This window comes from Nasonia vitripennis, chromosome 4, assembly GCF_009193385.2.
Source record: "Nasonia vitripennis strain AsymCx chromosome 4, Nvit_psr_1.1, whole genome shotgun sequence".
Lineage (NCBI taxonomy): Eukaryota > Metazoa > Arthropoda > Insecta > Hymenoptera > Pteromalidae > Nasonia > Nasonia vitripennis.
The window spans coordinates 4,919,416-4,943,335 of NC_045760.1; the positions used below are offsets into that span (position 1 = coordinate 4,919,416).

A 23,920-nucleotide genomic window follows, 5' to 3' on the forward strand; every position below is an offset into this window, starting at 1 on the left:
TTCTTTTTTTACGCAGTTTTCATTTTATTAATAAGTAATATTCTTATGCCGAATTTCGTTTCACCGACTTGGATGACTCATTTGTCGCGGAAGCTTAGTCGAAAAACCATAAATAAAATATCGAATATGATATAGCGATAAATATGAAACAAAATCTAGAAATTAATCGATGTATATTCGAGGAGAAAATAAGTGCACTGCGCAATGCGCAATTTTCAAATTCTCGCGCGTCGACCGCAGCGTCCTCTGTACACTTCCGCGTGGGAACCACGCGGGACGAATGGCGTTTCCTGCTCTTTACGACGGCTGACACGCTTTGGCAAAGTCGAATCCACAGATAAAATGGGTTTCCAAAACATTTGGTACAGCCACCCCCGCAAATACGGCCAGGGATCCAGGTCCTGGTGAGTAGCTTTTGTTTTTTACTTAATCCGAAAGTTTCTGGACTTGAAAAAACCCCCTGTAATACGCCCAACAAGTTGGCATCGGCGAAGCCGTGTCAGAGCCATGCCTCTGCGTTTTCCAGAAACTTCTGTTTTAATCGCCTTTTTGACGCTGAGAATGAACATTTGAAAGCTTTGAAGTCCAGATTGTCCAAGTTTTTTCACCAACTCAAAATTTGTATTCTCTTCATCGCAGATCGCGTATTGACAATATTTATGTGCGACATAACCTCAAAATATGGCTTAAGCATGCAATACACGTGCAGTTTTGGCAAAGTGCTTGTGTCGTGCAGTAATATTGTATAACAAGTAATCATCGTTTTTAATTTGACTTATTATTTTTCAGCCGTGCATGCTCCAACCGACACGGTCTCATCCGCAAGTACGGACTGAACATCTGCCGTCAGTGCTTCAGGGAGTACGCTGCTGACATCGGTTTCAAGAAGGTAAGAATAATATCACATTTATTCAATAGTTTAACTTTATTTTCAACGTGCATAAGATAACTTTATTTGCTTACTTATTTACAAGTACAAAATGTATCAATACAATGAGTAAGAGTATTTTTAAAATTAGTAATACATGATTTTGTAAAATCTCATATATACATCACGACATGACTAATAATTTTTTAATTTTTTTCTTGCTACAGCTGGATTAGATGTTAAAATTGGCTTGACTGATTTTTTGAAATAGTCAGATCTCACATTCATCGTTTATGAATGTCCCAACTGTATATGGCAGAAAATCAGTAAAACAGCTTTAAAAAACTTAACAATGGATCTTTGAATTAATTCGCAACTTCACGCTGCCCTCTCTTCCTTCATCCTTTGATTAGTCTCTACAAAGAAAAGTGATAGATCATTTGAATACAGTCATGGAAAATATTGCAAGAATATCCAAGGCAAAACTCACAGTTGTCGCTTGAACGGCTAGGCTCAAGACTGATCTCTTTGGTGGCCTGCAAATCTTCTTCGAGCCTTCTTGGCAGCATAAATTCGGTACGCAATCCAATGTTCGATTACACGGTCGCGCGAATATGTCGATTATCGACGGTGGTGCCGGTTGACACTGCACGAATCCGACCAAAGTCTTCAAGGCTGAGAATTAAGAGAAGTAAAGCATTAAAAACGTATTGCAATCGAAACTCTTGCTCGATCGTGCATGCTCACTGTCAATGTTTTCCGGAAACGGCAGCTCTGACCAAATCGGAGCTGCGGTGCGACAATACAGCAATCTATCTTTCTTATCGGGACAGCAAATACGATTCAAGCCTTCGCAGTCCTCGTCTTTCGAACAGCGTTTCACGGGCAATCTCTCGGGGAACGTGTACGACGGGCATTTGCGCCGGATTCCCAAAACGTCTGAAAAAAGAAAGTTTTAATACGTGAAAAAAAAAATGGTACATTAGTAAAATTATGCGGAGAAGTCGAATTTTCGCGGACATGGCTGCAACGAAGCATCGCCTAATTTGCATACGCGGCTCGAAGCGAACGCCGATGGCAGATGGCAGCACTGCAACGTATATAACTTTCTATTTCCGAAGCGAGTCCCCGAGAGAGTTCTCCGATTCTGGCTCTCCCGTGAGCCTCCGAAGATCGTGTGCTTCTTTACTCTCCCTCTCGGCAACGGGCTTATCAAAAGCGTATACGCGCACACACACAATAGACGCTTCTGCTCTCGACCTTTCCCTTTCTACGAGCTCAGAAAAAAGCAGCCGAAATCGCCGCGTCGAACTGGCGGAACGAGTCTCGCCCGCACGTATACGTGTGTGTGTGTGTGTGTATGTGTGCGTGTACACTTTGCTCCAAGAGAGAGAGAGAGAGAGAGAGAGAGAGAGAGAGAGAGAGCTATGCTAGCGCACGGAACCAGTCTTGCCACTGCGCTCACCTTGAGGTGAATTTGAAAGGTGAGGGCGCGGGTATATAAGTATGTGTGTGTGTGTGAGTTGTGCCATCGGCGGTGATAATGATTGCACAATGGCTTTCCTATTTTCGGGGGGGGGGGGGGGCGCTGCGAGAGCACGATAATTGATTGGTTTTCGGATCGAATGATAATGCGCCGCCGCAGGTGCGATTGTTGAGAGCCCCCGGCAATTTTCAGGACAATGCATCAAGCGCCGCGCGCTTGCGGATTAGGGAATTATCGACTAAACCCACCCACGCGCGTGCTCGACGCTGTTGCCGAGAGCGGCTCTCTCGAATCTTTTTTTTTCTTGGCTCGATCTTGTACCTCTTACTTTTTGATTACACTCTGCGCCCGAGATTTGATAAGATATACGTAGCCGAGATATTTTTCGACTCGCGAATTGAACGCAAGAGAGCAACAATAAAGACGAGAGTACAGATAGTATCTTTCAGTTGCGGTGAGATTTCGATCGAAGCGAAACTTGTCAAGTTCGTGCGCAAACTTTCCAACGGAACTTTGTTTCTATTGCCGCTGTATCAGCTTGTGTATTCGCTAATAAACGTATATAGGTATATATATATAGAGAGAGAGAGGGGGGGGACGAGCTCGTTTAATTATAACTATCTCGGTAAATAGCTTATCCAAATTACGCCGGCACCGTTCGCTCTCTCGCGCGAACTTTCGAACTGCGGCGGCTCGCGCGAGAACCTCGAGATAATTTACTTTGAAGAAACGCGCCGTAATTCTATATTTGAATAATATCCGTTTAAAAATTCGATAAAAATTCAAAACGATCATCGATCCTCCTCGTTTTATCATAGCGGCTAATTAAAACCCGCGCGTATGCAGGATGATCGTCCCATATAATTATCCGATTCCACGAGAAACGTTAGGCCATAGCGACGAGGCTCCGTTTCCTGCGCGCGCGAGGCAAGCTGTCGCTTTAAAAAGTCGGTCAGTGCTGCTGCACTTTCATAAATAAAATCGAACGTTTCTTCAGTGTATACGTAAACAGCTCGGTCGAATTTCGATTTCAACGTATACAGCAGTATCTTATTATCAGCACAGCGGTATAAGAATCGAATTAAAAGCGCGTCGAGTCGATTTTCCGAGGAAAGTTTGCACTGACATCAATTCGCTATGATACTGCATTCTCTTTCCGCGAGAGATGCGCGCATCAGTATAGGAGAGTCGTCTGTGTGCTCTTTCTCTCTCCCCCACCCCCTCCTGCGTGTAACATGCGGAGAATGGAGAGAAAAATTCAGAGTCGGATGTGCGAACTTTTTTCCCCGAGAAATCATGGAACTTTCCAACTGAAAGCGAACAACGATTCGTCTCGAAGATGATGCGCGACGTTGCGTTCGAATTATATTGGCGCTTTGTATAATATAGATAGCAGGTATAACGGCTTCATTTATTGAATGATAACGAACGCGATTAACGATTAACGAGCCAACTGGTATACTATCCAGCGCCCATTATTGTTACAAACAGGTTTCTATTTCGGTCGTTCCTTAATATTGTGAATTATTCGCTTGTAGCTGTACACAACTGTAACGTTGCAAATAGCCGCGATAAAAATAAAAGCCGTTGGTCTGCAATAAGCGAATAACGCTCTAGTGTTTACCGAATTGCGGCCGAAATTTCGGGGGGCGTATTCCGATATATTGATTTCCCGCTGTGCATCGAAGGTCGTGCACTGTGTATGAAGCGCATATTCGGCGAGGAAGTGACCGAGAGAGACGTTTAAATGCAGCGAAGCCTTTTACATAGATTGCTGCCGAGTTTCCGCTTTATATTATTCATGCGCATCTTCCGATGCTGCAAAGGATGATTTTTTTCCCTCCGCGAGCGAGAGCCAAGGTTTTGCTCTACTTACGCTCTCTCTCTCTCTCTCTCACTGTGTTTCAGTCGGGGGAAGGCTAAAAGGGCGTCTTTGTGCATAGGGCATATAGCTGCAATGCCGCGTGCAACCTACTTCGAGTCGATGCGCATCGAGAGGGAGGTATTTTTCACGTTAATTAAGAGAATATGCGCTAGGGCAAATTAGAAACTCGCTTTGTCCTGAGAATTTTCTTCCGCGAGTCGCTTTCGAAATTTTACTCTCTCGCGCGCGCGCGCGAATCTCCAATAACCTACATTTCCCGCTGTACACATCGAAGATCGCGTATACATTTTTACGATACTTTGTAATAAACTTTCGACGCACGTTGAATCCCTCAGTTTACTAATACTGCACGTTAAGTATAAATGCGCGAAGAATGTTGCAAGTGTAGACAGAAATAGTGGTCAAGCCGTTTTTTTTTTCGAGCAAACTTTCATATAAGAAACAACATTCACTGCTCTCAAAGTGGTTCGAACCTTGAAAAAAAATTAATACAACTGCTGCAACGCTCTCTCTATACCTGTACTATATAGCCACTCGACATCTAAACATAAATATCTTGAAAAATAAAAGACACAACCTATAGATCAGGGCGTCGATGATACGGACGATTAATGACAGTATAGGTATACAGTCGCAAACGCGAACAAGTCTCGAGACCGAGTCTCTTGGCGGACGAAAATTTATTATACGCGAGAGAGAGAGAGAGAGAGAGAGACGTGTGTCCGGCGAGCCCCCTTTTTTATTTATCATCGTCCTGTTCCCTCTCGCGCGCTCGCTGCAGCTCTTTGAAAACCAGTCCTGGATTCCCGTCTCTCTTTTTCTCCTCAGCCGACGCCGCTACTGCTACGAGTGTATACTGTAGGTATATATATGTGTGTGTGTGTGTGTGTGTGTGTAAAGTAGATTCAGCTACAGCTATAGGAGAGTCAAGTCAAGCAGCAGCAGCAGGAGCAGCGTCGGCGCTAACGGGCCATCTAGCCGCTCGTTCCGTTGTTCCTCGCGAGAGCTAGCTGCTGCATTTTCTGTTGCATTGTTCTTTGTGCGCCGCTGATGCGACGGAGATTTCGAAGAGCGGCGAGAGCTGTACTTATGCCAGTTTTGAAATTCGCAGTTGGTTGTGTAACGATTCTTCAACGCAGAGATTCGAAGTATCCGCTTTTATTGCGCTTTATATCCAGACTGCAGTGGATATAGAATACGCTGTTGCAATGACGCTTTATTAATCCGTGTGGCCTTCAATTCGGAAAAATAGTATATTATGCAACGGGCACAGAAAGACTACGTTTTCAAAATGAGAGTTTTGAAAATGCAGTCTTTATGTACAAGTTACATACGTTATTTTATACCACGAGAGCCGAAAATTCACATTAAAGTGATCACATTGTGATTTTGAGTTTAGAGCGGTATAAATGTAGTATAGGCGGTGTTTATCGATTAGAGAAAACTTTTATCCGGTGCTATCACGATCGCTCGCTCGCTGCGCGAAATTTCAATGAAAAATATGGGTATATCGGTCGACATTTTTCAAATCGCCAGTATAATACGCGAGGCCGTGTAAACACGCATATATATATATATATATATATATATATATATATATATATATGCGTGTTTACACGTGGCACTCGCAGTTTAGATTAAATGTTTTCGAGCGCGCTTTGTGCATACACACTATATGCGAGTCGAATTAGCGCATTTATAGCATACACACGCGATCAAGCTCTTTTTGCCGCAAAAAACGCCGGCCATAGGCTATTGTGGTGCCTCGTTTTTTTTTTTTTTTTTGTCAGATGTAGGTATCCTTTGTGTGAAATATAGATCGAGTGTGTCCCCTGTACACACACACACACACACACACACACTTTGCCAATGTTGAAAGCGATGTACGCTTATTCCGCGCCGTGGACGCAATAAAGGGAATGATAATTAACAAATATGAATGACGCCGCAGTCATATATACGCTGCACACGTTCGTGTATAATATGCAGCGTAGCACCAAAATAACTCGAAGCTCCCGATAGCAAGTGATTACGAGCTGTACGATGATGATGGCTTTCGCAATGATGTATCCGCGCTGTGGCGTAAACAGTATAGCGAGATGTGTATAATTGGGAAGTATCAACTGTGTATACATTGGCACTCGATATACGCTGCACCTGTGCCATATATTCGACTCGTTCAATTTTTTAAAGAAGCAAGCTAATTGCGCTGGTTAATTGCGTCCGCGAGCCCTTGTTACGCAAGAAAAAAGCGACGGCGCCGTTAATTCAGGTCGCCCGCGCGTATTATACTCCAGAGCACACACACGAAGGGACGTCTACTATTATATGTGTTATATACGTTTGGTCGCGAACGAGAAAGAGAGCTGAGCTCCAGCCGAGATTTCCCAACACGCGTAAGCTATATGTATATACACACTCGGAATCTCGAGCTGGTCGATGCTCCACATATATATATGTGTGTGTGTGTGCTGCACCGAAGGCGAAATTAAAATTTCATACGTCGTCCGTATACCTATAAGGCGTCGCGTTAAATTTCGATTGCTCTTCGCGCTCGCGCGAAACAAAGCCGAGCGCAGCTTTCTAAAGAGTTCTCTGCACAGTTGGAAAGAAAAACTGTAATTGCATTGGCGCACGTGTGTATAGGTATAAGCGGTCGGAGTTTAAAAATACGAACGGTTTGACGAAATTGAGATCGACCGCGGAATTGAATAAGTTTATGATATCGGCTTTCTCGGAACAGTCTCGAGTAACGCTCATCGCTGCGGTTGTTATATAAAGTATCGAGAAAGTAATCGCACGTGACGCGTGTGTACAGACAGAAATTAAAATCTAACTTTCTTCGTACGCGCATTCGCGTTCTTTGTCCACAGAAGCAAATTCAAAACGACTCCCCCGTATCGCACACATGCTTCTCATCAAGACTCTCTGCGCAATTATACATACAGAAGCTTCACACAAAAACTTTGTCTCCTATCCACTAGACGCCTAGCGACAGCTGATCGAGCGGCAGCAATGCGTGCAATAATCATTCGAACGAGAGAGAGAGAGAGAGACGCCGAATGAGTATATAGCTATATAGCTACACGAAGCGTCGAGACGCAGCAAGAAAGGGCGAAAGAGAGAATGAATGGCGAGCCCCTCTGACAAAGAAAACCGGAGTGTGAGTACGTGTGTGTGTGTGCGCGCACAAGAAGAGGGAGAGAAGGAAGCGAGAGAACAGATCGCGGTGTCGAGTGCATAATATCGTGTATAGGGTCGCGCAGCGCGTACTTGCCGTTACTATGCGCATCGCGAGAAAGAAAGAAAGAGAGAGAGAGAGAGAGAGAGAGAGAGAGAGAGAGAGAGAGAGAGAGAGAGAGAGAGCTGTATGACCAGCTTGATGAGCAGAGTCGGGAGTATTGTCTAAATCGCTGGCGACGATTGAAAATATTCATATTCGGTTGTATATACTGCGCGTAACGGAAGCTCTAACGACCCACAAGTAGCGAGGTTCGAACGCGTTCGACGGAGAAAAAATCGAGCTAATGCGACTAACCGTCCCTTCGCGCAGATGCGCGACAAAGCTTTGATGTGCGGGCTCTGAGGCCTTTGATACGCACCTATATATACGCTCCCATCAATGGTCTGCCCAATATCGGCCTGTTTGTACTTGACACATAGTCGCCGCGGCGAAACTGCTTAAATACTACATATAGATAGATCATTAGCTAAATTCGGGATATCGACGAATGGATGCAAAAGATCTCTCTCTCTCTCTCTCTCTCTCTCGCTCGGAATATTTACCGATGAATTCACATTATTTATACATATTATAACATTGGCGCTGATTCCCAGGTACATGAATATTCGACGCGGAAGAAGCTTCGTCAGAGTGTTCGAAAAAAATAACGCAATAAACGTAGGCTATAGCTTGGAGTATCTTATCTACGAGTCAACAGTCACTCGAGCTGCTATTTAAAGCCATTAGAGCACTCCGGACGTGCCGGCATTATACTTTAAGGAAAAGATCGTTCTCCGAAAAGTAGATAAAGCCTCTGGACTGGAAAAGAAAAAAATACGCGGTGACAACGCCGACCATCCACGTGCACGCGTATATACAGGTATATAGTCGGTGTACACGCACGCACACAGATATACACGTACAGCTCGAGGAATCGGTGAATTAGATCGATAATTGCACAATGTACACGAGAGTCGTCGCGTGCATGTGTGCGAGGTTCTAGCTGTGAGTGTGTGTGTGTGTGTGTGTGTATAGGGCCAAAACAAAGGAAGCCGCTTTTGTGCCCGGCTGTGAATATGATTTTCTGGACGATTTGACGTCGATGCGCGAACAAGACGCCTGAATTGTCCACTCGGCTGGAATATAACGAGATTATTCAGGAGCAAAGTATATAGTCTTTGATTTTATTATTCGCCACGGCTATCCCTCGAGGTATTTTTTCCCGAGGAAAGATTCTCATAGCGTGGGTGCGGGAGAGTAGGAAGCGCCGACGAGGGCACGTTGCGGCGATATTGCCCTGCGCGCGGAAGAAAAGAGCTGTCAAACGTGGAGGTGTCTTCGTTCTCCCGTATATAACCTCGGCTCTCTCTCTCTCTCTCTCTCTCTGGACTTTAATAAAGCTCGAGAATAAAATAACCTTAATCAGATTTTTCGCTACATAATCGCAGCTGAGCCGAAAAACGCGCGTCGAATCGGAAAAAATTAATTTGCAACGAGAGCTTGAGCCAAAAACTACACTCGTTTACGAAGCCTCTTCTCGAGTGTCCCAATTACCGAGTGGCGAAGCCATTGTCGTTCCTTTACCGCCGACTCTCTCTCTCTCTCTCTCTCTCTCTCTCTCTCGGTGAGGCTCGCGCGAGTATAAAGCCGCACACAGCTCATTATCTTATACCTCCATGCGGCGGCTCGTAAATAGGCGGCTCGTTGCCCTTCCTGCAGATGCCCTTACAGCAGCGCTGATCCGTTCCGAGGAACTGGCAGTCGGAGCTCTTCTCGCAGATGACGCCGAGGAGACGCGTCAGGGTGTTGGGTGGGTCGTTCGGGCAAACGATCGTTCGACTCTTGCTCGGCTCGCCTCCTGTTGCGTTGATCTTGAGACTGCGCAGGATCGGCAGAACTGCGGGGAAAGAATAATGCGAATTAAGGTGATTTTGATGTCGAGTTATGAAAAGGTAAACAACGTTCGAGATTTCGCTATAAATAAAAGCCATAACGCTATACTTGCAGCGAGTAAAAGCATCGACAGCCCGATCCATCGAGTGCGCATCGCTATTCAAGCGTGAAACTGCTCATACTCCACGCGGATGTATTGATATTCCCCGCTATAATTAATAATGTGAAATAATTTAATTAATTGACCCTTCACCCTGCTCACCTTTCCTATAATTATTCCGACCGCTCGATAAAACGCTCCTAGCCTAAAATAGCGCACTTCATTCATGGCTCTCCTCGTAAATGAAATCCCTGCTATAAATAGCGTAAATATATATATATATATATATATATATATATATATATATATATATATATATATATATATATATATATATATATATCAGACGGATTAAAAGAAGTAAACAAAGCCTAAAGCGCGTAATACAATTTCGCGAGCGCCGATGCACGCGCGACGTCGTGAGCAAGGGAGAAAAAGCGTATTTTTAAAAGCGCAGAAGGACACAGAGGGCCGACCTCGTACACAGACGCGCGCGCGTGTTGGAGAATAATGGAATTATACGCGTCAGGGCAGAAACTACCGGCTGCGCGCAGTTAATCATGGAAGAATCGAATTACCAGCTCGAATTTTGAGCGCGTGCGTGGGCCGAGCGCGAATTTGTTTGCAGAGTCGTGGGAGAGAGAGAGAGAGAGAGAGAGAGAGAAAGGAGAAGCAAGGAAGATAAAGTTTTTATGATTGAGTGTATACGACTGCGGCTGACAAAGAGAGGAGTAAGTCGATTTTTAAAGCTCGCGATATTCGTCGATTGAAAAATTACATCGTTCCCAGCTTTTTGTTTCAATTATCCCGTCTTTCGCCTATACGTTCGATTCGTTCTCCACTACTGTTCGATCCTCGCATACGTATATTCGCCTGCGTAAATATAAAACACTCCGAGGCGCGCACGCGGTAGTTATCTCGGGGCTTCATTGCATTGCGTGCGCGTGAATACATGGCGCGCACGCGCGCTATGAATAAAAGCCGAGAGTATATACGTCGAAGTGCAATTATTTTGCAGCCGCACGGGCGTTATAGCTTCCTTCATTTTTTTTTTTTTTTTTTTTTTTTTACATAACGCGCGCGAAAGTCTCTCTCGACGCTTTTCAGCTCCTGTGCGTGTAACGTGACATAATTCGCGATATTGGTATACGTACAGCTTTTTAGAGAAGGAAGATTTTTTCTCGATATCTTTTCTTTTTCGTATACGTCGATAATTCTCCATTAATGCCTTTTCTCGAGACCTACCTTGAGTCGCTTGCTATAATATATAGGAGAGTATCGAGAAAAATGTGTAATTGTTCTACGAGAGCTTGATTTAAATCAGCAAAATTTACGCGCGAGCTTTTACCGCCGCGATATAACCCTCGTGTTATTAGAAGCAATTTTCCCTCCGGCAATAACGTCCGCATCAGCATTACAAGTATACTACGGTCCTCTTCCTTATTATTTGTAACTAACGAAGGCGCTTCTCTGCGAGCGAAAAATTCTGGCCGTCTCTAGCGTGTGGATAATAACGATTCAGCTCGCGGGAAGCTCCGGGCGAAATCCGAGTGTATATAGTTTTTCATGCAAATCGCAAACGTTATGTAAATCCGTTTACGTAAGTTGCGGGCACGAGAAAGATTTTCGAATTTGAAATTTCTCTTTCCACATAATACAGCTGAAAAACCTATTCGATGGATCTATTCGTTCATATTGTCGAGCTTATTCTGAAAAGGCAATAAAAAAAAAAAGCGCGGCGTTCGGCAATCAATATGCAAAAAGCGGCAGCAGCGATTATAATGCGGTCGCCAGGCTCCGCACAGTAAAATCCTGGCAAACCGAGCGCTTTTATGAGTCCATTGCACTTTTCTCCGGATGATGCATTACATTGGCCGTCCTTCGCTTCGACTTACGAATTATCTATAATTTAGTGCGTAAAAAATAATGGTTTTCGGCCGACGAATATAAATCACTCGAAAAATATAAGACGTAAGCTTTCGAAAAAAGTCGATTCCGAAACTCTTCGAAAATCCTCTCTCTATCTCCGCATCTCTCCAAATGACAAACGACTCCGACTATACGTCACTCCTCTCTCGGTCCTCGTTCCATTCTCCACGCACGAGGAGTTAGAGCCAATATCCAAGCCGATCAGTCCGTGTAATCGAATAAGCATCGTGTCATCGCGTGTATAAAACTGCAAACTAGCGCTCTGCCTTGATATAGGTGCGCGCATATACTCTCGCGAACGATAAGGCGCTAAATGTCATGCCAGCAGCAGCAGCAGCAGCGTCGATTACGAAAGCCCCGCTCGCACACGCACGCTTTCAAGTCCCGAGAGGTTCTTGACATCGCCGGCTATATACTAGTATATACATAACCGCGAGTGTGCGATGCAGTATACTGTATACCTATAGTCGCACGCGTCCTGTTTACCGCGGTTGGCTTGTAGGCCGAGCCCTTGACTTACAATCGTGAGCTCCAGCGAAATCGAAGAAGACGAAGGTTTGTTTTTTTTTTTGTTTGCCTGTGCCGTACAGCGGAGAGACGACTTTTCTTCCGCCTCTCGCGATTCATTATGCTCGGCGCGTACTTTTTTTCACCAAGGTTTTCCCCTTTGTTCGGGATGTGTATATACGTATATTTATATGTATAGAGGAGAGAGAGAGAGAGAGAGAGAGAGAGAGGATTGCGCAATTGTTCGGTAGTTTTTCGACGGCGTTGAGAGCTGTCGTTTTTGTGTATACTATGCATCTCGTTATTCTAATTGATCGAGGAGGTAGAGGCAGCTGTGTGTGTGTGTGTGTGGCTGCAGCCTTGCAGAATTTTCCGAGTCCGGATTATATTAGCTTCCTCTGGCGCGCGATGCTCTTTTCTCAAACCGTTGCGAAAAGGCACGTTTCAATCTTCGAGTGTGTATAAGTATATTATATACGGAAAAGTTGGGGCTTCTAATTAAGTCTTTAGTCCGGAGACGTAATGTTGGCGAATACAATTATTATTAATAGAAGAAACAGACGCTATACACTCGCGAGCGAATAAACGCGGAGTCGATAATATAATCCGAAAACGACGAAGAAGAGAAGGAGCTTCAGAGGCAGCTGCACTGTATTTGGGTCAGACGATGTCTCGTCGATGAAGTCGCTCATGGATGGTGACGCAGAGAGAGAGAGAGAGAGAGAGAGAGAGAGAGAGAGAGAGAGAGAGAGAGAGAGAGAGAGAGAGAAAGAGAGCCGAGCACTCGTCCGTCGCGTGTGTATTACAAACTTTTATTGCGGACCTTTCAATAACAGCTGGACGGCCCTGTCCATCTCTGTTCTCGACGTCGAGTTCTTTTGCTTCTCATACCGATCGATATGCTGTATACAAGCCTAAATATAAGCGTAGATCGCTTATTGGCCTTTATGCGCAATCGTCTATCGGGAAAAATCAGCGGACGAATGAAAAAGGAGCGTAGCGACAGGAGGAAGAGTCTCCGCGAAGGAGATGCTATTCGGGGCTCTACAAAAGTGGCAAAACACTCTCCCGCGTTGTTTCTCCCGAGGGCTTATTTATAGAGCTGTGCACCGGAGAGAGAGAGAGAGAGAGAGAGAGCTCTCGCTTCTGTGTATGCACCGCCGGCTTTGTCTCTCTCTCCCAAATTACATCGAGTATATGCTCGGCGCGATTTTGAGGCCTTTTTTTCCTTCCTTTCGAATCGATAAGCGCGTATACACGCAAAAAAGCAGAGACGACAAAAGCTTCGCGCGGAGATCGGATAAAGTTTTACGATTTCAAATAGTTGCTCGAAGCGCGCGTCGAGGATTTATTTATAGATCGTAAACGCGCCCTCGTCTCTCTCTCTCTCTCTCTCTCTCTCTCTCTCTCTCTCTCTCTCTCTCTCTCTCTCTCTCTCTTTTGGCCATAGTTCGTAATTTACATCCTCGTAAAGAAAATAAATCGCGCGCACCTGGCGCAACGAGCGAATAGGTATATATATATATACGTATACACAGAAGATATAGCTGACGGATCAAAGCCGTTGTGCAATTCTTTTTTAAAGGCGCACGCGAGAGCCATTGTAGCCGTTAGTCAAATTACGCCGAGCGAACGGTACTTTATGAAACGGATTTAAGTAGTGCCATTACATCTGCCCTGCGCTCTGTAATTTTAATTCCTCGAGCTTGATGACTCTGGATATGCTGCACATATAGGTACAAGTGATAATTTTTATCTCTCCTTCAGAGACTATACTCGTGTAAGAGAGAATCGAAATATCCTAAAAAGTAATCTCGTCGGCTCGTTTACAAAACACAAGCGACGCTCAGTTGCGCCACGAGCTTCTTCCTCTTTCATTTTCATTTTGGTATACCATGATATAGTCGCCGAGAGAAGAAAAGCCAGTCATTCCCGAAATATGCTGCAGCAGCCGAAGCAGAGATTCCCTTTCTCCGAAGACTCGCCGCGGCGGCGCTGCAAGTAATATGCAACGCGTAATTGCGGCGTCTTTCGCCGACGGCCGCTACCAAGAGAGAGTATGACGTCATCCCGAATAAGACAGCTGCGCTTGCGCGCACTGTACACTCGGGTGCTTCACCCCCCCCCCTCCCCTCCTGCGCCTCATCCTCCCACGCACCGAGGAAAATGGGCTATTTAAGAAAGTTTTGCGTATTCCGGACAGAAGCTCTATGCAGTTTTTAGGCGACGCTTTTTCGAATTTGTCAGCGAGGGCGGAGTTTGAAAAGTGGTTGTATGCAAGGATCTTGGGAAAAAAATGCTTCGAAAGGTGACTTTCATCGGATGAGTCTTGAGGCGTCTCTTATAAAGTTCGTCCGTGTTTGCTGGGGTGCATTAAAAAATCTCTTTGTTTTACATATAAGGGATAGACAGCGAAAGAAGGTAGTAAGTTCAGAGTGGAGGTGAATAATCACGAGGTTGTAAAAGCTTCCGCTTCACGTATATATATAGACACTCGCGCTAAAAAATAATCCATTAATCCATCAGATAAAAATATTATTATCTAACAGTCGATTATTTCAATTTTCACTCGTTGCGCGGCAACGAGCGCTTACAGATTGTTATTATTGGCCTCGCGAAATCGCCGCTTGTTCGCGCGGATTACATACACGTATACCTATATATACTGGTATGTAGTAAAAGCGTATGCGTCTGGCGAAAGCGCGATTATCGAGCGGGTCTCTCGAGTCCGCGCGAGCGCGAGCTTTTATTTATAGAGACGGGATGGTTACGCGTGTGTGTACGCTCAATCGTGGGATAAGAGGAAATCGCTGAAATAATCCCCGGAGCGATTTAATGCGCGCGGGCTTTTCTACCACAATGTCCTTTCAAAGCTGAAATATACTTAGCAACTTGTAGATGTTGCACTGACGAGTGTCTCTCGCTCTCGAGTGCTTGCTTACTCGGGGAGCTCCAAGTTCAATAACTTTGAGCGATGCCGTGCGGAATTTTGAGCTATACGCGATCGTGATACTTGTGCAATGCGTATAGGATTCGATTTAAGCAAACACTAGCGTTAATTTAGCAACAATTGAACGAGTTCTTTAAAACTCGGGAAAATTACTTGTTCTGTCTGTCAACAAATATATGCTAAAAATAGTCCCAGAAGCAACTGCGGCTGTGCTCTTCATTTCAATAAATAACAGTTTATTTAAAAAGAAGTAACACGATGTGTCGCATTTCCACTTGTTTATACGTGTTAACGCGATGAACGACCGAACATGAACAAGCATCAACTGCTAAACCGCGCGAATATTTGATGGAAGCGCAGCAAAATATTCCGCTATAATATAGAGCCATGCGATACACCACTATGACATCGGATATGAATAAAACGCATTTCAGCGCAGCTCGATCCCCGCAAAAATACTCTCCGCAGGATCGCGGAATCCCCTAAATATTTGCCCTGAAAAGTACACACATCCTCCTCTTTTTCATCTCCTCGCCGGCGCTCGCGTAACCGTTACATACACGCGAGAGGAATTTCACGTAATCCAAACGAGCGAAAGAACGTCGCATATCGATCCTGCCCCTACATATACCCTATATATAAATACACGAATAGGAAAGAAAAAACTCCCAGGAATCCATATGCCGAAGTGCATGAAGATAAAGAGGAGCCGAAAGCGAAACTCTCACCTTCGTTAGTACTGAGGTCCTGAGCGACAGCGCCGAGAAGTAACGAGAGCCAGCAGCAGCCGACAAGTGCGGCATAACGCCGAAACTCCAAGCCGTGCGTCATCCTTGGCTGATGCTGGGATGTGCGCGCGTCTATATATAACACTGGTACATCCGAGCGTGGGCGTCTCTCTCTCTCGCAGTTTAATCTCTGGCGGCGCAGCTCGAGCTGGAATTGGACGTATTTTGTACGCGTATGAGTTTCCCGCGGCTGATATCTCCCATATAATCACTCACCAGGTCTCAGCCTCTTCCGAATCCTTCGGCACAGGTTACAGCGCGACAAACTAAGGAGACTCGCCTCGATAAATCTTATCTCACCGCAGCGGCGAAGGTCGAGCACGCGCGCGAGCGAAAAATGCGTCCTATATGCACTGAGACGCGGTATTAAGTGCAGCGCGCTGACGGTCGCGAAAAGGGCGTGAAAGCGGCCGGTTCCCGGGCTCTTATCCTCGCGCGGAAAAAGAGAAAGGCGTATATAACTCGACGCGAGCTCCGCACCGGCTGGACAGTATATGGATCTCTTGCGACGTCGATTTGCGCGTATATAAGCCTGGCTCTTTACGCGGATTCGTATATGTATGAGAGAGTAGGGGATATTGCAGGATGTAATCGATGTGTGCATGGGTTATTGCATCGACTTCCTCTCCCGCGCGAGGGGACACCTATATATACCTTGTGCTCTTTTTTTCGCGCATACGCGATCTTCGAATCAGCTTACGCGTAGCAGACTTTCCTTCCAGATGTCGCGTGTGTTGATCCGTGATCTGGCCAGAAATGAAAGTTGCGCCGACGCGCGACGCTAATTTCGACTGATTATAGGCGGGAGAGCATCGATTTGGTTTGCTCTCCCGAGTTGCACCGATGTGCATATGGCTTCTCTTGCGTTTGGATATAGCGCGTGTACTACTGCGGGCTATTAGTTGTTGCGATAGATTAATTGCTGTATTGGAAGGGAGTTTTGCAAAAGTGATGCGCTCGGTCTGGTGGAACGTGTACGCGAAATGTCACACATATTTGCACAATGTACCGTGAAATATTCGAGTGATGATTTGCCAAGCAAATCTGCGTTTAGCGCATAATTCAGGCGTTTCGTCGACGTGAAACCGATTGCGACCAGTATATAAGCATTTGGTTACATTGCAATAAGACATCATTACGATGATTTGCAGAAGCCGCCGGTGTATATCTACATGAAATATTGCACATCGTAGTCAAGTCCATAACATTATAACTGAATTGTATACAGTCTCTAAATCCAATACTTAGTATAGGTGCGGTTGCGCAACGCCGCGAGCATACTGTATTATTTAATAGAGCGCGCGTCGCGAATATTGATTTTTCGATAAAAACCAATTTGCATATTCGGCAGAGTGAAAGTGGCCTATTTTGCATAAGCTTCGATGAAGATTTCAAAAAGTCGAGCACTAGCGATAAGCAATCCGATATATACAACTTATTGCGGCGCATCGTTGTTAAATAAACTTCGGCTAATTGTAATGCGCGTATTATATCATTACGCCGACCTTCGTTGCTGCGTCGAGTTGAAAACTTTGTTCGAATAAAGTGAATTAGTTCTTGGTATTTTTGCTGAGCGACAATGACGGCCGATAATATTGTTGCTTTAAAATAAGGTATTACTGGTTTCGGGAAAATTCAACTCGTATGCATATGATGAATGCACGATATATAAATCTAGTTATTCCGCGCATCAAAAAGAGGAGGGACTGCGCGACTTGTGTGACTCGTCAGTTTTTTATTCTCGCTACGGTCGGCGCATGAGATTTCAATGGCGCGACGTCGGCTCTTTTTTCCGAAGTAAAACCATCTCGACGTGTATTTTTGCCTCCTCTCGCTGTTTCAGCGCATTCGTTTGCACACACACACACCCACACACAAACGAACCTAATACAGAGTTAGTTTGGCATATACTAGCACAATCCAATCTTCGATAAGCATAGTATACGGATGCGCGCGTTTAACCCAGTAAAGATCCTTATACTGTGCTGTCAGTGCAGCGTTTTTATCGTCGCTAAAGAATATCCTCTCCGCAGCAGCATCATCATCAGAGAAAGAGAGAGAGAGAGAGAGAGAGAGAGAGAGAGAGCGAGAATTTAATGCGATCATCCGCCCGAGTTGCTAAGCGTTGTTGTGCTACCGCAGCGCAGCTCCGGCGAATATCATCCGACGACCAATAATAACAACTCAACGCAGCGGGAGCATAAGCTTCCAGAATTAAAATGAGAATTAAAAAGATTAAAGCTGACACCTCTGGAATGACTTTTCTCTCGTTTTTTTTATCTAGGTTACAATAACCGTCTCGCGGAACACTATCGCTATATTCGTAGGATATACCGAATGACCAAAGCAAACAAATTCGAGAAACGTAGCCAAAAACGAGAAGGTGATTTATGCTATAAAAAGTTCGTCAAAGCCGCTGGAATGAAAAGTTACGAGTGCGATTTTCCTCTAATTACAAACTTGCCACAAAAAACGCTCGAACTTTCAAACTCGCGAGGAAGTATCATCCACGACGATAATAATTAAAAGTTCCTCATCTCCGCGCAAGAGCAGTAAATTCCAGATTCCAGCGTGCAGAGGTGCACAATAACAAGCCGCTGGATAAAATCGATTAGCAATTAAACCCGTCGCTGCAGCAGAAGAGTTGACAAACTTTGCACACACGACGAGAGCTCGGCTCTCGATACAACCGGATAGCAGCTCCCAATACAAAATGGATTCGTATTAGTGTCGTTTTTAGCTATAGCGAAAAAAGGCGCACAACGTCGAAAACGTAGAGGCGGTGAAAAATGAGTCGAGTGTATATAGGTATAAAAGAGGGAAAAGAGATGATGCGCGCGCAGCGCGGTATATTAGCTCACTGGCGTTGTGTGCGCGTGTAAGTGTAGCCGTCGGAAAAAGTTAGCTTCAGCAATGCGCTCACCTACTTTTTGCCTCCGAGGGAAAATCGTTCGATTATAGTTAGGAAGTGCCGCAGCGCGTTGTTTAACGAAACGCGATTAAAGTCTCTTTAAAGCAGTGGATATAATTGAAAGTAATGAATATCCGCGAGGTTATACGTGGCGAGCTTGATCGTCATGAAGATTGATTGGTCGAGAGGAGAATTAGAGGCTCGATTACCTATGCGTCGCTACATATTTATAGCTTGAAGTTTCTATTTTTAAATTTGCATCGCGACTTTTAATTCTTAATTCTCGGAAGAATCGGAGACTCCAATTTGCATCTGCATCTCCTGAATGGCAATATTATCCACTCGCTTATATTAACGTGAAACCAGTTTTTCTTCTCTCAATTCATCTCCGCAGAACTAGGATCTTCAGTGAAAATTCGAAACGTGCACATCGCGTCTCTTCAAAGTGGATCACCGGCAGCCTAACGACGACAAATGGCTGCACGAAATCGAAAAAGAAGCGGCTAATTAGAAAAGCTCTTTAAATGGTTCGCACCGCTCCGTCCGGTACAGCAGCAGTACATAGTAGGATTTGAAAAAAGAGACGTAAAAGAACGCGATGAAAGAGACAGCAGCTACTATATAATACTACGGAGAAGGGAAGAGAGTAGGTGGGGGGGGGGGAGTGACTGAGGTCGGCTGGTGTTTATTATTGAAACGAGGCTCGTGTTTACGCTACTATAGCCGCGTCGCGGAGCGCAACGGTGGCAACCTGCGCCCGTCCGACTGAGAGAGACAGACTCAACCGCATAATATATAGTACTACTACGAGCTCGAAAACACGACGCGACGCCAGTCACGTATACACGACGTGGAGCCCTTTGATTCTTTTTCGCGCTGCGGACGGACTGGTTTCAGCGGGAAATTCAGGGCCTAGACTGCGGGATCGAGGCTATTGCAGAGCGAAATTCGCTGTAAAGGACGAAGGCTGCGAGCTGTTTCGAAAAAGCTGTGAACGAAGCGGCTGGTACCTGCGGGTGCCCTGACAACGTCACATATCTCACGGGCTTTGGTATATATGGCCTAATCTTGCTAATGTAATCAGTCAGAAATTAACCAGAGAGATACAGCTAAATACAGCTCCGAGAAGAAAAGCCGCAAAATTGCACAGCAGCTATGTGGCGACGACGTTTTATAATGAAATTCTCGTATACACGATGTCGAAAGAATTTATATAGGTAAACAATATCGCTCTCTCCGCGATCCACACAGAGAGAAAGATATTTTTAATTTTGAATTTCTCTCTACAGTGTTATAATAGAGTAATAATCTCAGCCTCGCGCGCTCGGCACAGATCCGTTGCCTTTTGTCGTAATTAAATTTATGTCTCGCGCAAGCAAACTCTATATACACTCGAGCGAGAGTTCCCGAGCTCCGAGTAATTCCCATTAGGGCGAAAAACTGTACACAACACTCTGTGCTCTGTTCCTCGTAATTGATTTTCCAGCAGCAGGGAAAAGTTAGATTGCTCCATCGCACGATCGACGTACTATGCCAGTCGCGTCGTCCTGTCTAAACTCGCCCTGATACAGCCTATGCGTGAATATAAAAAGGGAGTATACGCGTATAAATAAAAGCATCGATTACACGCAGCCGAGAGCTATTTTCGCAGTTGCACTAATGCGCGTTTGCATAACTCGCGATAAGCGCCGACGATTATTGGCGAGTCTTGGGAGTATAACGGAAAATAAGGGAAGCGAAAATCCTTCCTCTGTGTGTGTGTGCGTGTGTGTGAGAGAGTAACCGGCGAAAAAATCACTGAAGGCGCAAATAACGCTCAGTGTGATCTTTGGGCAGAAACGAGCAGCCCTAGCCCCTCCGATATCCGAATTTATTCCCGGCAATGACTGACGGACCTGCGCCTCTCTGTTAGCAGCCTGGAATACTCGGGTCGAGCCGAAATATTTCCCCCACTTTTTTATCTCAATGGCACATAGAAGAGGGAGAGAACCGTGCGCGTGTAATACTACGTGAAGCCCACTAATCATTAAGCACGCGCGCGCGTGTGTGTGTGTGTGTAGCTGATACTTGTTGGATTTTCTGATGAACAAAATGCTGGACTAAGCTAGATTATTGATAGTGGGCAATATATTGTTCACAACTCAATTGTTAAGTTTCTCCGTATGAGCCTTATGGTCACCCCAGCTTCTTACTACGCAGTACGCGCGCTTTTTTTTTTCGATGACGACGTTATTCGCCACAATGAGACGCAGTAGGTATAGGCATTTGACGCGCACATACCAAAGGATTCTCGAGCTGATATGCTGCGTAGGCTGCGGATTTTTATTCGTCATATGGACGAGTGAATTTAAATCGGAATACGAATAAAGCTGTCATTGTCTCTTAAAGCAAAGCACAAAGAAGTTGTTCGAGCGACGATGAAGATCCTTTCCCATCAGCGAAGCTCACGACTAATTGAATCCCAACCACTGATCGACATTATTACGAACAAACATACGCGCAAATCGTATAAACAGACGTGGGCGGATTGTCTGTTTATCCGATGATGTGTATATGCAGAGAGGAGAGCTGAGCGAGAGAGAGAGAGAGAGAGAGAGAGAGAGAGAGAGAGAGAGAGAGAGAGGAATGAAACGTGGGTCAAGGACTCTTGTCGAGAGCTATAGATCGTACAACGCGATATCGCGACTGGCTTGTGTGTGTGTGTGTGTGTGTGTTGTCTGAAATGCGCTGACAAATATCAAGCGATGCCTCGTGTTTAATAATGTTCCAAGTCTAGATAAGCGATTGGCTCATACCGAGGCCTGTTATGCAAGCTGCTTTTTTTTTTACATCGTTTCCGAGCTAGACTCTGTGATGGAAACGATTGTTCCACTATATATACTTATATTGGAGCTAGATCGACGACGCAGGTGCGCGAATGCACAATTCCAAGTTATATATACGTATGTAATACTCTCGTGATTGCGCAGTCTCGTCGTCGTCGTGTATAATAGCTACGTATGCAAACTTGCCGCTTTGAAAATGGTTATTAATTTCAAGCCAATATACAAGCTTTTATTATTAAACGCCGCTCTGATGCAACTGCTAACGCGCGGTATATAATCGTTTAAATGTGCCGTAACGAGAAAAGAAACGAAATAGAAAGTCGAGAGGAGATTTCTGATCCGCAGAGGTTGACGACCCGCTAATTCTTTTTTTCAAGATGCAGAGTCCTCCTCTGCACCGACGCGCACATTTATGGCATATGATTGTAGCAATGTACACAAGATTACAGAAGGCGAATTAGAATCCGATATCAGCTTACTCTTCCCCGATAAGACAATAATACAAGTAAATACAGCGTGCGTCCGGAATTAGATTCGCAGTAGTGGGAACGTAAGTTTTGTTTACAAAATATAGAGGAGATCAGCTTGCGCGAATCCAACGGACTCGTGTATCATACACACACACACACACACGCGCGCGGACACACATACGAGTGCCCCTTGTTTTTCTCGTATACCTACTATAATACGAGACTCCTGCTTTATTCAAGGCAGGTATATGTATAAGTATATACGCGACGCGAGAGAGAAAGAGACGGCAGACGCGCAGCATCGAGAGCGCAGATGTGGAATGTACGCGGACGCGAAAGAAAGAGAAAAGCGAGGACTGTAAAGTTTGTGCTACGAAAAACGCTCTTGTGCAAGTGTGAACAACGTAGATCGAACGAGTAAGTATTAGACTGCGCAGTGCACAGATGGATCGTGTTGATCGCCATCAGTGCTGATGCACCGTTGCAGCGCTCGCCATGACAACAAAGGAGGGGGTAAATAGCACCAAGACTGTGTGAGTGCTCGTGCGTGTGTATTTAAAACACAAACGTTGAGAAAGCGCGGAGTATAGAGAGAAAGACAGAGACAAAAGCATACACGGCATAAGGCTGAAACGGAGTATATGTATAGAAAGAGAGCAAGCGCGTATTGTACAGCTGAGCCCGAGCGCGAGAGCGAGAGAGAGAGAGAGAGAGAGAGAGAGAGAGGAGGAAGGAAGGAGAGGAGGGGCCGGGCAGAAAGAGATAGCGAGAAAGGAAAAAAATATATAATCGTCTGTGTATATAGCACTCGTATACGCGGCGATATCACGGCAACCGTTTTTCGACAATACACGTATATACCTATACAAGTCCTTTTTTCGCGATCGAGCACATATGGCCGTGTAACCTGGTTAAGCGGAATCCTTAATGATGACCCAACTCGCCGCGATAATATCCTCGCAAAAGCGCCTCGTGCACAAACACGTACCCAACTCTCCGCAATGTGTACATAAATACGTGTGCGAGATTCAGAGCGTTTATTATGCAGCCGAGACTCGAGACTTCATTGTGTGCTCGTGTCTCGGTGTGCATGTATATGTCAGCGAGTCTATATCAGCGCAAGAGAGAGAGAGAGAGAGAGCGCAACACTCGTGTAATCGCCCAAGTCGAACGACTACACTCTTCGCTGTGTGTGCGTCGCTGTACGTATGTGTGCGCGCGCTTGCGTGCTATACACCTACACTGCTCGAACAAGCGTGTCTGAGTCACGGCTCACCGAGTTTCTGCCAGCACTGGCTAGAGAGAGAGATAGAGAGTCAGACACAGCCTTCTCCCAGCGCTGCTGCTACCCGAAACCGTATATATCTGTCTCTCTTTCTCGCTTTGCGAATGTATACCTGTATATCCAGCTCCGTTGTGCCGTTTTTCCACTGAGTCTTCGTAAACACGATGATTCTGGAATGGTCGATACCCGATGCTTCCTGGAAAACCTTGGGTTGCCGTCCGTTGGACGAACTCTGCTGCTTATTAGCTGAGAGGAAACAAGAGATACAACGGAAGGTTTAGGTATCTCGTGTAACGGAGAGTTCGGGAGATATGGACTGCGGAGAAAAACATCGGTGTGGGCGCTCCGTAACGAGAGACTACCTCACTGTCGGCGCTCTGCCTGCCCCCGTGCTCGATTATCTAACTGGTCTAATCGAAACCTCGTCATCGTCGTCCTCCTGAAACAATGGCCATCGACGGCAACTTCGTCCATTCGATCCTCTTCCCTCGAATGATGTGCTGGGAGGAGAAAGACCGGATAGAGGAATAGTCCCGTATAGCGCAGCTCTATAGGCTGCAAATCGGGCTCCATTATCTTCCCGTCTCGCTCGCTCTTCCAGGCCGCGGCGAATCTCTTTCTCTCTCCCTTTCTCGCACTCGCGAGCACCGAGAGCAGCTCCGTGCGCGAGGAATCCGAGAGTGAGTGCGAGCGAGAGAGAGAGAGCGACACTGGGCGCAAAATCGAACATGGCGTCGCCGCCACTGCTGCTGCTGCTGCTGTTTACTGGCTCTACCGTCTCTCGCATGTGGGCCTCGCTC

At 45.5% G+C, this 23,920-nt stretch overlaps 2 protein-coding genes across 10 annotated transcripts; one reads left to right on the forward strand and one right to left on the reverse strand.

Moving 5' to 3' along the window:
• LOC100113570 (40S ribosomal protein S29) lies at positions 1 to 1,218 on the forward strand. The gene is made up of 3 exons (XM_001601336.6): positions 1 to 404; positions 790 to 889; positions 1,096 to 1,218. Exons 1-3 carry the CDS (start codon positions 205 to 207, stop codon positions 1,102 to 1,104), a joined length of 309 nt encoding a protein of 102 aa, XP_001601386.4. The 5' UTR covers positions 1 to 204; the 3' UTR covers positions 1,105 to 1,218.
• Positions 907 to 23,818, reverse strand: LOC100678038. Of its 9 annotated transcripts, XM_032599666.1 has the most exons (8): positions 23,483 to 23,646; positions 23,233 to 23,366; positions 15,846 to 15,895; positions 15,570 to 15,777; positions 9,135 to 9,359; positions 1,616 to 1,807; positions 1,359 to 1,543; positions 907 to 1,284 (listed from the first exon to the last, which is right to left on the reverse strand). In XM_032599666.1, exons 4-8 carry the CDS (start codon positions 15,670 to 15,672, stop codon positions 1,267 to 1,269), a joined length of 723 nt encoding a protein of 240 aa, XP_032455557.1. In that variant the 5' UTR covers positions 15,673 to 15,777; positions 15,846 to 15,895; positions 23,233 to 23,366; positions 23,483 to 23,646; the 3' UTR covers positions 907 to 1,266. The 9 variants fall into 9 exon arrangements, 8 of the variants coding, with proteins under 8 accessions (XP_032455557.1, XP_032455559.1, XP_032455558.1 ...); XM_032599668.1 differs by lacking the exons at positions 23,233 to 23,366; positions 23,483 to 23,646 and adding an exon at positions 9,468 to 9,564 and having other exon boundaries at positions 15,846 to 22,657; XR_004344920.1 differs by lacking the exons at positions 15,570 to 15,777; positions 15,846 to 15,895 and having other exon boundaries at positions 23,483 to 23,818.
• Positions 23,819 to 23,920: the final 102 nt, after the last annotated feature.

Coding starts and splice junctions, on each gene's coding strand:
- LOC100113570 (XM_001601336.6), top strand. CDS start 205: ATGCGCAATTTTCAAATTCTCGCGCGTCGACCGCAGCGTCCTCTGTAC. Junction 405..789: donor GGCCAGGGATCCAGGTCCTG/GTGAGTAGCTTT, acceptor ATTATTTTTCAG/CCGTGCATGCTCCAACCGAC.
- LOC100678038 (XM_032599666.1), bottom strand. CDS start 15,672: ATGACGCACGGCTTGGAGTTTCGGCGTTATGCCGCACTTGTCGGCTGC. Junction 1,808..9,134: donor TTACGAGCCGCCGCATGGAG/GTATAAGATAAT, acceptor TTCTTTTTTCAG/ACGTTTTGGGAATCCGGCGC. Junction 1,544..1,615: donor GTTTCCGGAAAACATTGACA/GTGAGCATGCAC, acceptor CTTAATTCTCAG/CCTTGAAGACTTTGGTCGGA.